Consider the following 14,595-nt stretch of genomic DNA (forward strand, 5'->3'; position numbering starts at 1 on the left):
GTCCCAGCTCCTCTGACTCTCAGCTCCTCCCCACTCTCAGCTCCTCTGGCTCTCAGCTCCCTGGCTCTCAGCTCCTCCCTGTCTCAGCTCCTCTGACTCTCAGCTCCTCCCCACTCGCACCTTGTCTGGCTTTCAGCTCCTCCCCACTCCCACTTCTCTGGCTCTCAACTCCTCTGGCTCTCAGCTCCTCCCCACTCCCTGCTCCTTCTCACTCCCAGCCCCTCCAGCTCTCAGCTCCTCCCCACTCCCAGTTCCTCCTCTTTCCTAGTTCCTCTGTCTCCCAGTTCCTCCCCACTCCCAGCTCCTCCCCACTCCCAACTCCTCCCCATTCTCAGCTCCTCCCTGCTTCTAGCTCCTCCTGCTCCCAGTTCTTCCCTGCTCCCAGCTCCCCTGGCTCACAGCTCCTCCCCGCTCCCAGCTCCTCCAACCCTCAGCTCCTCCCTGCTGTCAGCTCCTGTGGCTCCCAGCCCCTCCTGCTCTGGTCCTCTCTCCACCTTTCCCCCTCCTCCCTTGTCACTCCTTCTGTCCTGTTTGCCTCCTGCACCACTCACTCTGAGCCCCAGGGATGGGGGGACACATGGCTCTTCCTCCCAGGCACCTTTTTGCCCAGGGGACCCTGGGGCCCTGACACCTGAGCCGTGTGACCTCAGCAGGTCCACCCTCCCAGGCCTTGGTTTCCCCTTGAACGAAATAAAGAATGGCCCATTGGCCTTAGCACCTCCCAAGTCCCATACCGTGGTTCTGAGGGCCCTCTGCCTGGTCTAGCTCTGTGCATGGAGGGAGGGCCCCAAGGGGCCTTGGGAAGGTAGGCCTTGGAGCAGGATGGGCCCCTCCAGAACCGTTGTCCCCACAGGCCCGACCACCACTTCCTGGAAGCCATCTGCTGTTTCCCCATGGTCTACTACATGGAGGGCTCCGTGGACAAGTAAGGCGTGGTCAGCTGTGGCTCAGGAGGGCCCCACACCCACCCTCCCCTCCTCTTCCAACGTCTGGGGTGGCACCCGACCACAGGTGGGGGTGGGGGACTGAGGTCCTCCTGCCTCCCTGAACAAATCCCGGGGGCCTATGGGTGGGGAGTGGGCCATATCCTTAGACACGGGGATCCCGTCCCGCCACCAGCCTGGACAGCCTGCTGCAGTGCGGCATCATCTACGCTGACAACCTGGTGGTGGTGGATAAGGAGAGCACCATGAGCGCCGAGGAGGACTACATGGCGGACGCCAAGACCATCGTCAACGTGCAGACCATGTTCCGGTGCGTCTGGCCACAGGGCTCCAAACCACCCCACAGCCACCACCATGGCCCCGCCCTGACACCCCCACAGCCCCGACCACGGCCCCCACTCTGACACCCCCACCGCCACGACCACAACCCCTTCCCTGACACCCCCACAGCCACGACCACGACCCCCGCCCTGACACCCCCACAGCCATGACCACGACCCCCACCCTGACACCCCCACAGCCACGACCATGACCCCCGCCCTGACACACCCACAGCCACCACCACAGCCCCCACCCTAAGACCCCCTACGGATATGGGTCCCCACCCTGAGACCCTCACAGCCACAGTCATGGGTCCCACCCTGAGACCCCCACAGCCATGACCATAGGCCCCCGTCCTGAGACCCCTCCAGCCATGATCGTGGCCCTGTCCTGAGCTTCCTGCCTTCCCCAGGCTCTTTCCCAGCCTCAGCATCACCACGGAACTCACCCACCCTTCCAACATGCGCTTCATGCAGTTCCGTGCCAAGGACAGCTACTCTCTGGCTCTTTCCAAACTAGAAAAGGTGAGCAGCCCTGCCCTGTGCCAGCTGCCACCCCAGGAGCCCAGAACAAGTGGGAGAGAAGGGGCTTGGGGCAAGGGGGCTGGGGCCTCTGGAGGCTGGGCTCCTGCCCCTCCTGCTGGGGAGCTCAGGAGAGGAGGTGGGGGCCCTGCATGGACAGGACCCTCTTGATGGTGGAGCCGGGAGATGGGCAGGGTGCTTCCCTGACCGTGTGGAGCGCTGGGAATGTGGCCTGTAGCAGCCCTCCATCTCCCTGATCAGGGACCAGGCCTGGCCGTGTCTAGAGGCCAAGGCCATCTGTCCTGGGATGGTGAGTTGGTCAGAACCCCTGTGGGGAGCCCTCACATCCGTGGTTGTAGAGGTTGGCCAGCAGCTCTGAGTACAAATAACACACATGGCTGTGCTGCTCCAGCCTCCTCCACTGCCCTGGTCACTGCCCGACCTCGAAACGGGTTCATTGTAAGCACTGCCTCCTGGTACTGACAAGGGACCAGGGGCCTGCCCTGGGTAGCAAGGGGAGAAAGTGACAGCTGGAATCGGCTTTCTGCCCCTGCGGCTCCATGAAGGGCACCAACCAGGCTTGGCTGTGGAAGCCGGGGGCACAGGCGCCCAGGGCTGCAGAGGGCATGGCCACTGTTGCCGCTGCCTTGATGTTTGGCTGACACCAGCCCACATCGATCCCACCTGTTCAGGCCAGGGCAGCACCACCTTGTCCACATGGGGGCCGATGCCCGGGCTGCCCTAGGCTGAGAGCAGGGAGGGGCACGCCATGTCGGGGAGAATTGGGCCACCTTGGTCAGGAGCAGCAAACCCCAAGCTTACCAGTCTGGGCTGAAGTCCTCTCCGGCAGGCTGCTGGGGCCTGCGTGGCTGACGGAGCATGACACTGTGGAGGCCCCATGGAGCCAGGCCAGGCCTGACCACCGACACCAGCAGAGGACACACACTGGCACTCCCTGTGACACGGACACAGCTTTGTCCCATCTAAACTTGATGGAGAGTGAAAGTGGGTTCCAGCCAGCCGTGGACTGAGAGCCTATGGGGACCCTGGAGTCAGTTCTGCCTGCCCCAGAGAGGTGGGAGGAGGTCAGCCCGGACGGGTCCCCAGGCCCACAGACGCTCCTGCCTCCGAGATGCCAGCCTGAGGCGTAGGGGTACAGCTGGTCTCGCCACAGGAGAGGGTTCTGTCTGCATTGCCTGCTGCCCAAGCCCACCCTGCCCAGCATTGGGAGCACCTAGCCCTGGTCCCCAGCACAGCTGGCAGAGGGGTACTCTCCGCATCTCAAACCATGGGAAGGAGGAAGTTTGCCTTTGCGGTCCCAGCATGCTGGGATTCTGTGTTCAGGTGCCATGCCACTCCCCAGTGCTGGAAGGACTCTCTAGATCTGGAAGACCGAGTCTGCCCCAGTGTGGGGTTGAGGCAGCCAGCCTGATGTGCCTCCTTCAGCCTCAGCCTCACACCTCTCTCTCCCATGAGGCAGCTTGAATGTTGGGTCAGCAAGCACTCTCCTGCCCCCTTCCCACCAGGCAGACATCACCAATCACCCACCCTCCACCCCAGCGTGGGACTCCAGCTCCTTCCCCAGCTTCGCCTCCACCAGGGCCCAATGCTGCCAGGGTGGGGGCAGCCAGCTCTCCATCTCAGGGCACTGAACAGTCCTGGGCCCCGGTCATGCAATTCTGTGGCGATTGTGTGACAGGGACCACCAGGGAGAGGTCAGGATGTCAGCAAAGCCCCCAGAGCAGCCATGGTCTACTCTGGACTGACGTGGTGCTGGGGTCCTTATGGGATAGACGCCCTGGGCAGGGCCAGGCATGTACGGAGACCTGGGGCCAAGGGAGGAGAGGACACCGTGGGCCACCTGACCCCTCACCCTCTGGAGATGCTGGGATCCACCTCCCTGGCACGCAAGGAGCCTGTAGAGGGCACCAGGGGCCATGTCTTCCCCAGCCTGGGTGGCCTTGGCCCCAGCTCCCCCGTGGGACTCCCTCCTGTGGGACTCCCTCCCGTGTGTCTCTGACAGGCCAGTACACAGTTACCTGCTTCCAACGGGGGCACCTGTGGCAGCTCTAGACTTTTTTTTTTTTTTTTTTTGAGATGGAGTCTCACTCTGTCACCAGGCTGGAGTACAGGGTGCAATCTCGGCTCACTGCAACCTCCGCCTCCCAGGTTCAAGAGAGTCTCCTGCCTCAGCCTCCCAAGTAGCTGTGATTACAGGTGTGCACCACCACACTCAGCTAATTTTTGTATTTTTAGCAGAGACAGGGTTTCACCATCTTGGCCAGGCTGGTCTCAAACTCCTGACCTCAGATGATTCACCCACCTCAGCCTCCCAAAGCGCTAGGATTACAGGTGTGAGCCACCATGCCCAGCTGAAGAATGGCCCGAGAGATGGCCATGGCTGAGTCCAGAGCCTGAGGATGTACCACCTCAAGTGGCAAAAGGGACTCTGCATATGGGATTAAGTCAAGGGCCTCAAGATGGGAGGTCCCCCGGGAGCATCGGCAGGTTCACGCTGTCAGGGCCCTTCTAGGGAGAGGCTGGAGGGTCCTGGTCCCATGGGGAGAAGCTTCGCAGCCAGCTCAGAAGTGGGAGGAGGAGACACGAGCCAAGGAGCCTCCAGGAGCTGGAAAAGGCACGAGAAGGAGCCCTGCCCAGGCCTGAATCCGGCCGAAGACTCACTCTAAACTTCCAACTCCAGAACCAGGAGGGAGGAGTTGGGTGTTGATTTAGCTGCTAAGTTTGCGGTCATTTGTTACGGGAGCCCCAGGAAACTCATACAGTGGGGTCCATTGTGAGCCTGGTGCACGGACCGGGAGGCCAAGGACAGCAGGCAGCCCAATGCTCCTCCTCCTCAGCCCAGGCTATGCCCCCTTGGACACCACTTAGCAAACACCAGGGCAGGAGAGGATTGGCAGGAGGATTCAGAATTTCTGGATGGCAAGAGCAGGGTGCTCAACCAAGCGCAACGCCTGTGGCGTCCGCCGGGAATCCACCTTCCTCTCGTCATAGCCCCACAGCACTACTCTCTGGCCCTGAGTATGTCTGGGAAGATGTGCTGGTTCAGGCCTGCTGGTGTGTGTACATGTGGAGACACACACACTGTGCACACGCCATGCACACATGCACGCACACACACAGTACATACATGCCCTTGCCCCTGTGGCTGCTGCGCCCCTGCAGGGACCTTGGTACCAGCCCACCTGAGGCCCCTGCTTTCCCACAGAGGGAGCGAGAGAACGGCTCCAACCTGGCCTTCATGTTCCGCCTGCCATTCGCAGCCGGCCGCGTCTTCAGCATCAGCATGTTGGATACGCTACTCTACCAGGTCAGCTGGGAGGCGGCAGCAGGAGGGTGGTGCCTGGGTGGGACCCCCATCATGCCTTCGGCTCTGCAGCCTGGTCCCCATTCTGAGCACTATGCCTCTCTCTGAACAACCATCCCTGGATTCCAAGGAGGCCTCTGGGCCCTGTCCTTGTCCTGGGGATTTCTGGTCCCTTTTTGACCTGTGGGTGCTTGGCAAGTGACTTTCCTCAGAAAAGGCCTCCCTGTGGGTTACACGGTGCTCGGGAACCTGAGGGCTTGTGTGTGTGTGTGTGTGTGTGTGTGTGTGTGTGTGAGGTACGGCAGGCCCATGGCCAGTGGGGTGTGGACCTGTGTCCCACGTGGTGCCCACATGTCTTGCTCTGCCTCCTTCCCTCCCTCCCTCCCTGGCAGTCCTTCGTGAAGGACTACATGATCACCATCACCCGGCTGCTGCTGGGCTTGGACACCACACCAGGCTCCGGCTACCTCTGTGCTGTAAGTGCCCCTGCTGGTCTGGGCCGGGCTGGGGTGTGCTGGGCTGTCCCAAGCCGGTGGGTGGGCACCCACCCCTGATGAAGGCAGCCCGGAGGCTCTGGGTGCTGCCACCTGCCCAGGGCTGGCTGGCTCAGGGCTCTCCTACACTGCAGATGAAAATCACCGAGGGCGACTTGTGGATCCGCACCTATGGCCGCCTCTTCCAGAAGCTCTGCTCCTCCAGTGCTGAGATCCCCATCGGCATCTATAGGACAGAGAGCCACGTCTTTTCCACCTCGGAGGTTCTGGGCAGCCCAGGAGCTGGGACTGGTGGCCCCATTGTCCTGTGTGACTCACACCATCCCCACCTTCGGTGTTGGGGACCTGGGCTAGATCAGCTTTGCCATTGCCAGTGGCTCTTTCCATCTAGCCCGGGTGCCCACACTTGGTGCTTCCAGCTGGGGCAGCCATGACCCCAACCGTGGGCAGAGAAGGTCAGGGGAGGCTTGAGGAAGCACATGGGAAGCCCCTTGGTGCAGCTCACATAGCAGCAGGCACCCTGCCTGCCAGCCCTAAGCATGTTCCGTGCAGACCGCAGGCAGAGGCGGTGTGGGGGGAAGGGGTGCGTCCGCAGGTCCCAGACTGTGCCTGGTTTCCTTTGCAGCCCCATGATCTCAGGGCCCAGGTAAGCAACCCCTCCGTGCCCACGCAGCCTCTTCCAAACACCAGCGCATCCCAGCTTCACAGGAGAAGCCTGCCATGCCCTACCCACCCACGGGGCCCCCCGGGAAGCCAAGACAGGAGTGGGTCCCACATGGATGTGTTGGGCCCAGCACGGCTCAGAGGGTGCTTGACAGTCACTCCCTTCTGCACTGGTGGTGGGGAATTGAGGCCTGGGGGGAGGTGCCTGTGAGTTTGGACACAGGTGTACCCTGCCCCTCTCAGGCCCAGCCCTGCCTCCCCCAGACCCCACCAAGGCAGGCATCCCCCATGGCCATCTGGCCTGACTATCCAGCCCCCAGCCTCCCAGGCTTTTCCGAAGGTGCCGCCCAGATGGGGGGTCCCGCCTCTCCCAGCACCCCACACCTCCCAGGCCCTTGCATCCCACATCCCACATTCCGCCGGCTCCAAGCCTCTGAAAGTTTTGTTTGCAAGAGGAACCATGGCCCATCTGCAGATGGAGAAACGGAGGGTGGATCCCCAGGGCAAGGCCAGGGTGTGCCGGAGTCCAGATGGGTTCCCAGCCGGAACCACAGAAATAAGGGCCCAGAGAGATGAAGGGAGCTGGTGAATCCCATGACCAGGCCCCGGACAGGGCAGGTAGCTGGGAGATCTGGGCTCAGGAAAAAGCCACGGACCAGGCATGTTCTCCCCAGAGGAGGAAGGTACCTGCACCCCTGGGGTCTGTCGTCCTCTTCCCAACACCCCCAGCTGCCCCACCCAGGCCCCCAGGCCCCAGAGCCTGCATCCCCTCTCCGCCGCCTCATCCCTCCCTGCCTGCCCAGTCCCAGATCTCAGTGAACATGGAGGACTGCGAGGACACGCGGGAAGTGAAGGGGCCCTGGGGCGCGCGCGCTGGCACTGGAGGCAGCTCCCACAGCCGCCACACAGGCGGCGGCGACCCCGCAGAGCACCCGCTGCTGCGGCGCAAGAGCCTGCAGTGGGCACGGAGGCTGAGCCGCAGGGGACCCAAGCAGGTGGGCCGGGCAGCGGCCGCAGAGTGGATCAGCCAGCAGCGCCTCAGCCTGTACCGACGCTCTGAGCGCCAGGAGCTCTCCGAGCTGGTGAAGAACCGCATGAAGCACCTGGGGCTGCCCACCACCGGCTACGGTAAGGATGCCTAGCCCGGGTGCGGGCGGAACGGACGGATGGGGCCAGGGTCGGGCCACAGCCAACAGTCGGCTGCGGCATCCCAGGGCCAGGCCATCCTCCTGTCTGTCGGCCTTTCCAGACACACTCTGCCTGCCCCTCCTGGGGGCCCAGCTGTGGGTATCACCACCACGGCCCCAGCAGAGACCCTGTGCAGAGGAGGGTGGAGGAGGGGCGTGGCCACAGCCCACCCAGGTGCTGGGAGGCACAGGACCCTGCAGCATCCTTGGTGCTGAGCCCCATGGGGAGGTGCTCACTCCCACTGCCGTGGGGCCTCAGTTTCCCTCTCTACTAAATGGGAGCTGGCTGAGCCCTTCAGGAGAGGCAGCTGTCAGGTGCAGACCAGGCTGGGCTCCCCAAGTCAACAGTGTCAGTGACAGGGCAGCTGGCTGCAGCCAGTCCTGCTGGACATCGAATACCCAGGGCCCCTGAGTTCTCGCAGAGGTCAAGACTGTGGTGGGAGCCCCCAGCCCTCCCAGCAGTCAGTGTGGAGGGGACCTTGTCTTTGAGGGGACAGCTGGGGGAATGGTCCATGCCAGGACACACCTCCGTCCACCATGGCCTGCTGCCACTCCCACAGCACAGCCCCCCTCCTGCTGCTCAGGGAGCCTGGCATCTGTCTCCAGCAGCAGATCTGTGCAGCCCCTCTCTCTGTGCCTCGTGGTGGGAAATGTGCTTGGGCCCCAGGTGCCCTGCTTTCATGGAGGGAAGCTCATCCCCTCCCTCACTCTAGAGACGCTACCTCCGTTGATGAGACCACAGGCCCAGCTCCCCTGCACCAGGCTGCTCCCCAGTGACGCCCACCCCTGGGCTGCGTCATGGCATTGCCCTTCCTTTGGTTCCATCTCGGGGACCTGCCCAGTGCTTAGGGCTGCCTCTGTCCTGTTGGGGTGCCAGGTCTCCCAACCCTGCTTCCTGTGTCTGTCACCTGGGTCAGGGGCCTTGACTCCCCCGAGCAGAGTCCAGAGCTCAGGGCTGGCCTGGGAGCTACCCACGTGTCACTGGGCTGGACTGTCTGCCCGAAGGAGACTCAAAGGCCATGGTTTGGGGAACAGGTGGCCCATGAAGACCCTTCCCGGCCCCAGCCCTGTGCGTGTTGTGGAAGGCGTCCCCATGTCCCCTCCTTGAAGCTTCCCTCCATCCCCAGAATGTCCCTGTCCCGGGAGGGGCTCCTGAGGCTGAGAGGTGTGCCCGGCCTTCACCTTCATGTTCCCCCATGACTTGGGAGAGGATGATCCAGCCTGGTCCGGCCACCCCCAGAGCTTGGCAAGGGAGGAGCAACTGCCTTTCTGGTGACCGACTCGCTTCCGGTGGCCAGCGCTGGCTGCAGGTCCTGGGGTGGCTGGCCGACCGCGCAGCTGCCCCCACACCCTCCCGCTGTGCCGGCCACCTGCACCTCGCTTGCTGACTCTCTCTCTCTCTCTGTTTCTGTCTGTGCCTCTTTCTGTGTGTTCTGTAGAGGACGTAGCAAATTTAACAGCCAGTGATGTCATGAATCGGGTAAACCTGGGATATTTGCAAGGTAATTCTGCTCTGGTGGGCTCCACACTGCGCCACGGGGCTCGCCAACCCTTCACCACTGGCAGCCTTCCGCGCCGTCCCAGCCAGGCAGGTGCACAGGAGCTGTGAGAGCAGGTCCCAGCTGTCAGCCCAGGTAGCCCTGTGGGGCGAGGCCTCACACATCCAGAGTGTCCCCTGGCTAGGTGCTGAGGACGGGCCTGAGGCTGAGGTCTGGGGCTCGTGCTGGTCAGGGTGCTGCTGGCCACCAGGCAGGGTGGAGACTGCCTAGCTCGGGGCTCACCCATTGGTGCTGCTGCTTTGCTGTTTAAGATGACCCCTAATGGGACCGGTGGGCCACCTGGCCTACAGCCAGCCCCTCCCTGTGGCCAGCCCCATGAGAGGTCTGAGGACTCTAAGCCCAGATGGCCCCAAGCCAGGGCCCCAGAAGGAGCTCGGTGAAGCCTGGGCTGGATGCCGGGTGGGGATTCCAAGCCACGGGGAGTGAGCAGGCTTTGTGGCCGCCCAGTCCTGGTGGATGGTGACCTCTGTCCTCCAGCTGGGGCTCCACAAGGGGATTCTTCCTGCTCGGCTGGGGCAGAGCCAGTCCACACCCTGTTCTGGGTGCTCAGAACCCCATTTCTTCCATCAGTGCTGTACTCCAGCAGTGCTCAGAGCAGTCTGGGCCACTCCCAGGGGTCATGGCAGCCTCAGGGGAACTCAGAGCTTGCATCTGCTGCCACCTCTCCCTACAGGGTGACCTGGGAACTTGAAGGGCCTCCTGAGCCCAGGCAGGTATTAACTCGGGAGGGACCTGTTTGCCAGGATGGCCGTGCGTGCAGCTGGAGGCAGGCCCAGGCCCGGGGCAGCCACGGAAGTAAAGCTCCAGCCTCTCCCGGGTCTGTGCTTTTCCCTATGTTGGCACTAAGGGAAGTCCCTGGCTCTACCAGGCACCGTGGGGCTCGGATCCACAGCTAGTGGCATTCATGAGCAGAATGTACTGTCCCCTGCTCCCCACGCCCACAGTGCAGCTTCCTGCGGCTCCCGCTGCATTCCAGGACAGGCAAGGCCACAGTGGGCTTGGGGCAGGGGCTCAGAGGACCCATTCGGCAGGCATTTCCTGAGCTCAGCTTACGTGCCTGGCAGGGTGAAGGTGCCGGGGCTAGGGGCCTGCACCCCTGTGTTTGGATTCAAGCGGAGCCTAGGCCGGGGCACAGAACAGGGAGAGTCATGCTCTGTGGGGGGGAGGATGGGCAGCATCTTGGGGCCCCTCCAGCATGCAGCCCCCATCCCACACACAATGGGAGGAGCCAGCCCAGCCCCGATAGGCAAATAAATACCTCTTTGCATCTTCCTCATGGCCACCCTGGGGGAGGCCCTAGTTACCCCATTTATAGAGAAGGAAACTGAGGCTCAGATCGGATAGCTCTGGCCCAGTGTGGGGGATTCAGGCAGGAGTGACCATGGATGCCAGTGGCCATGGGGTCTGGAAGCTCTGGGACCTGCAGGGTTAGGATGGGGTCTGAGGCAGAGCTCCCACTGAGGCCTGGAGTGAGGGTCTGGCTGGAGGAGTCAGGTAGCCTTGGGGACCAGGGGTGAGGTGACCCTGCTCCAGGACAGAAGAGCCGAAGCCAGCCCCGGGCACACCTGCTGCCTGCCTTTACCAAGCACAGTGAACACTCAAAGCTAGACCTCTGTGCCCACCCTGGGCAGCCAGGGCCAGTGCCACGTGACTGACCACAACCCAGCCCCTACCACTGCAGCTGGGGCCTGGTGTCCCCGCCCCACCCCGCCCCACCCCGCCCTGCTTGGCTCAGCCCAGCTACGAGCTCTACTCACGTCAGAAGCCTGTGGTCTCAGCGCCCCAGGGGGAGAAGCTGGGGCCTGGGGGCCAGTCTGTGCCTGCCTGCAGAAGTGAAACGAGCTGGTGGCCCCTTGTTCTCAGTGTCCCACTGTGTGCTCATCATGAAGCACCAGTCAGGCAGCTCTGGTGGGGTCGAGGGGGCAGGGTCCCAAGAACCTCCGAGAGCCGCCTGTCCCACCCACTGCTGCCCCCTTTCTGTGCCACCTGCCGGATAGCCACCCTAGAGGTGTGTGCAGGCACCTGGGTGTGGTGGGGGGAGTGTACCTCCCTGCACAGCCCCAGCATGAGGCCCCCAGGCCTCCACCAAAGGCCTGGGGAAGTCCCTGCCCTGGGCTTTGGGAAAAGAGCAAGACGGCTGTGAGGGGCAGGTGTCAGGCCGTCCCATCCCCCAGGCGTGGACACAGGAGCTGGCACCAAGTGACCCGCCAGGATGCAAAAGGCCCAAGGCAGAGCTGGTCTGGCCAGAGCTGCCCAGTCGGCCCCCAGGTCCGAGCCTATGCCCCCCTCCCGGGCAGCAGCTATGCTCACAGTGGGAAGTCAGAAGCCCCCACAGCAGAGGGACTGGCATGGCCCACGCCTGGCTGGGCAGCCAGCAGCATCCCAATTTTTCCCTTCACAGGGGCCATAGTGGGGCTGTCCCAAGGGGAGAGGACGGGCAGAAAGAATGGAATGGCAGCAGCCAGGATGGAGGCCGTCCAGGACAAGGCTCCCTGGGGTTCCCTTGTCCTGGGTCACCTTTGTTCTCTGTCCGTGGATTCTGGAACAGGAGACGGGAGGTTTCCTTAGACACCAACAGATGGGTAAACAGAGGCCAGAGGCCCTCCTTCTCGGCCAGTGAACCCAGGGCTGCTGCTGGGATGCTGGCCTCTCCCTGTGCTTGGCAGCCTGCCCTGCCGGCCCCACAAAGACTGAGACGACGGGGGCATGTTTCTCCAGAACCGGTCTCACTCCGTGAGCCAGACGCCAGGCCGTCTCCCACGAGAGGCGGGGCCATGTTCTCAGAGGGATGAGCTGGGGCAGGGCTGTGCCCTGAGCTGATGCCACTCAGGACTTGAGTCCAAAGCAAAGGGCTGAGCACAGGGAGCAGGAGTGGCCACCCAGGCCCAGGATGGCAGCAGCTGCAAGGGTCCTGTGGGAGGGGCAGGGCTGAGCCGCCTTCGGAGCCTGTGGTCGGTGTGGATGTGGAGGACAGTGGGCAGGTGTCTGTGTGGTTGTGTATACAGGTGTGCATGCAGGTGTGTAGGGGTTTGCAGACAGCATGGATGTGGGGGGCTGTAGAGATGTGTGCAGATAGACACAAATGTGTGTGGCATACAGAGGTGAAGATGGAAGTATATAGGTGTGTATGCCGGGCATGTGGGTGTATACACAAATGTGTGCATGGGAGGTGAGGCGTGTAGTTCCGTGTAGCAGATGTGCAGGTGGAGATGAAGGTGTGCGTGCAGGGTGTGTGCAGCTGTCAGGTGTGTGTATAGGGGGGTGGGGCGTGTAGTTCTGTGTGGGTGTATCCAGGTGTGTGCAGGTAGAGATGAAGGGGTGCATGGCAGGTGAATGGTGAACATACACCTGCCAGTGTGTGCTAGTGCGTGACATACATGGCAGGTGTATGTGGGTATGCTCAGTGGCTCTGCTCAGAGCCACCCCTTTGTGGCAATGCCACCTGGCACCAGAAGGGGGTACAGGTCAGAGCTGGCTCCCGGCTGCCCTCGTGGCTGCCCCCTGCCCAGTGTGGGGATGGGTTGGGGACAGGTGTTGGTTGGGCCCTGGCTGGGCTCACCAGGATGAGTCGCTGGAGCAGAACACTCAGGAAGGCCGGAAAGACAGCTCATCCTGGAGCCCCCACACCTCCGGGCCCCTGCAGACCTGGGAGGGGCAGGGCTGGGGGTGACATTTGCCCGGCTGTGTCCTTTGCAGATGAGATGAACGACCACCAGAACACCCTCTCCTACGTCCTCATCAACCCTCCACCTGACACGCGGCTGGAGCCCAATGACATTGTGTGAGTAGCACCTGCAGGCTGTGTGCAGACGCCCTGAGCACCACGTGGGCACTGGGGAGGCGGGGCCACAGGCACCACGGAAGGGTGGCTCAGAAGAGGGCTGGGCAGGGCTGCCTGGACCACATCACCTCCAGGAACCCCTCTGCCCTCCCGCAGCTATCTCATCCGCTCCGACCCCCTGGCTCACGTGGCCAGCAGCTCCCAGAGCCGGAAGAGCAGCTGCAGCCACAAGCTGTCATCCTGCAACCCCGAGACTCGAGATGAGACCCAGCTCTGACACAGACAGAGCTCAGGCTGCCAGGCGGGAGAGTTGTGCCCTGCCAGGGTCCTCAGGAAGGACGTGGAGGAGCGAGTGAAGACGCTATGGCACTCGGGTGACCCTAGGATGCCACACTCTGCTCACGTGGCTCCCGGAACTCCACCCAGAAAGGAGGCCCTCATGCTGTGCGGGGGAGGGCCAGCTTACCTCTGGGCACCTGCAGGCTGGTGGGGAGAGTTTTTTAACCTATTTTTACAAATCGATGAGTCCATGTCTCTTTACACAGATGTACCGCAACTCGTGACCAGGGCTGGTTGGGAGGGCAGTGCAGGGACTGGACACCCTGCAGGGCTGAGGCCAGGCTGTGTTAGAGGGTGGGGCTGGGGTGCATGGGAAGGGGAGAGAACCCAGAACCCAGGAGCCTCACGTGGGCCACAGCCAGCTCCGAGCCGGCCTGAGTGTTCACAGCCAAGCAGCTTCGCTTCCTGCCAGCCAGGGCCTGGGGGCCAGGGTGCTGGTCTCCATTCTGTGGGCTGGGCAAGGGGCCCTCTGCTGTTTGCCGTCCTGAGCCCCTTCTGGAAGTCAGATGCCGTGAAGGGCCCAGGGAAGCCGGGCGTGTGAGAGGGGTGCGTCCCCAGGTTCCCAGACAGCCCTGCTGCCATTGACCTTTCTGAAGAGAAGCAGGAGAGCTGTTTTCTCTACTTCGCACTGAACTTCTCCAGCTCCTGCGTCTGGGGGACATTGGGCGCACAGATGGTGCATTTCCATGGACCATTTTACACCCTTTTAAAGCAACGCCTCGTTTTCTAAACCCCGACCTGTGAAGCACAATTAAGCCTCCGGGCTGGGCCGTGTGGACGGAGGATCTCAGCAAGGGGAATCCCAGCAGCGGCTGACAGTAGGAGCCACCCTGTGTCCTTTGCCGCTGGGTCCTCACTGATTTGTGTGGGCAGCGCTCGGACCGTCTATTAAACAGATGCATTCTGGAGGCACGAAGTTATGAGTTGTCTCGCTCATGGTTCCAGGCTCTCACCCTCTCAGCCACCCCATTTTAGGGTTAGAAACACCTGCTGGGGTCCCCCACCCCAACCTCACAGGCAAGCCCCCATCCCCCAGCTAGGCCAGGACAGTCCTTCCCAAAATCAGGACCCAAATTGTATTTAGCCATTGGTGACTGGATCCTTGTAGCCAGGAGAGCCGCCTGGTGGTGGAGGTTCCAGAGTCCAGGAGGGCTCTCTGGTGAGCTGCCCGTCAGCCTCACCTCTGTAGCCGGGCGTGGCCCTGGGATCGGCCCACAGTGGCACAGAACTCCTGAGGCAAGCGGCTACTAGGGCTCCCCTACACAGGGCATCAGGGCTGCCCCAGGTGGGGAACGTGCTCATGCCTCACCATGTTCATTTCAGGGTACCCCAAGAGGCTGAAGCAGACGGACCAAAAGGCCAAGGCGCAGCCCCTCCCTGGTGTCAGGGCAGACAACACCGCAGCTGCTGGAGAGGCCGGCATGGCCACACAGCTAGCTAGCCCTTCACTCCCGGCCTTCT

General features: G+C 62.6%; 1 protein-coding gene across 10 annotated transcripts in view; it reads left to right on the forward strand.

Moving 5' to 3' along the window:
- KCNT1 (potassium sodium-activated channel subfamily T member 1) overlaps positions 1-14,050 on the forward strand; it is an 81,525-nt gene extending 67,475 nt beyond the window's left edge. For 7 of the 10 annotated variants that reach the window (XM_054237959.2, XM_035262534.3, XM_035262508.3 and 4 more), the window contains 11 exons: positions 854-925; positions 1,120-1,254; positions 1,678-1,789; positions 5,013-5,114; positions 5,504-5,587; positions 5,740-5,868; positions 6,231-6,251; positions 7,072-7,396; positions 8,895-8,957; positions 12,711-12,795; positions 12,952-14,050. In XM_054237959.2, the coding sequence (XP_054093934.1) occupies positions 854-925; positions 1,120-1,254; positions 1,678-1,789; positions 5,013-5,114; positions 5,504-5,587; positions 5,740-5,868; positions 6,231-6,251; positions 7,072-7,396; positions 8,895-8,957; positions 12,711-12,795; positions 12,952-13,072 (1,249 nt within the window). In that variant the 3' untranslated portion in view covers positions 13,073-14,050. The remainder of the gene's footprint in view (positions 1-853; positions 926-1,119; positions 1,255-1,677; positions 1,790-5,012; positions 5,115-5,503; positions 5,588-5,739; positions 5,869-6,230; positions 6,252-7,071; positions 7,397-8,894; positions 8,958-12,710; positions 12,796-12,951) is intronic. The other 3 variants (XM_035262549.3, XM_035262516.3, XM_078331427.1) reach the window with 1 other exon arrangement.
- The last annotated feature ends 545 nt before the right edge of the window (positions 14,051-14,595 follow it).

This window comes from Callithrix jacchus, chromosome 1 (genome assembly GCF_049354715.1).
Source record: "Callithrix jacchus isolate 240 chromosome 1, calJac240_pri, whole genome shotgun sequence".
In the NCBI taxonomy this organism is placed as follows: Eukaryota; Metazoa; Chordata; class Mammalia; order Primates; family Cebidae; genus Callithrix; species Callithrix jacchus.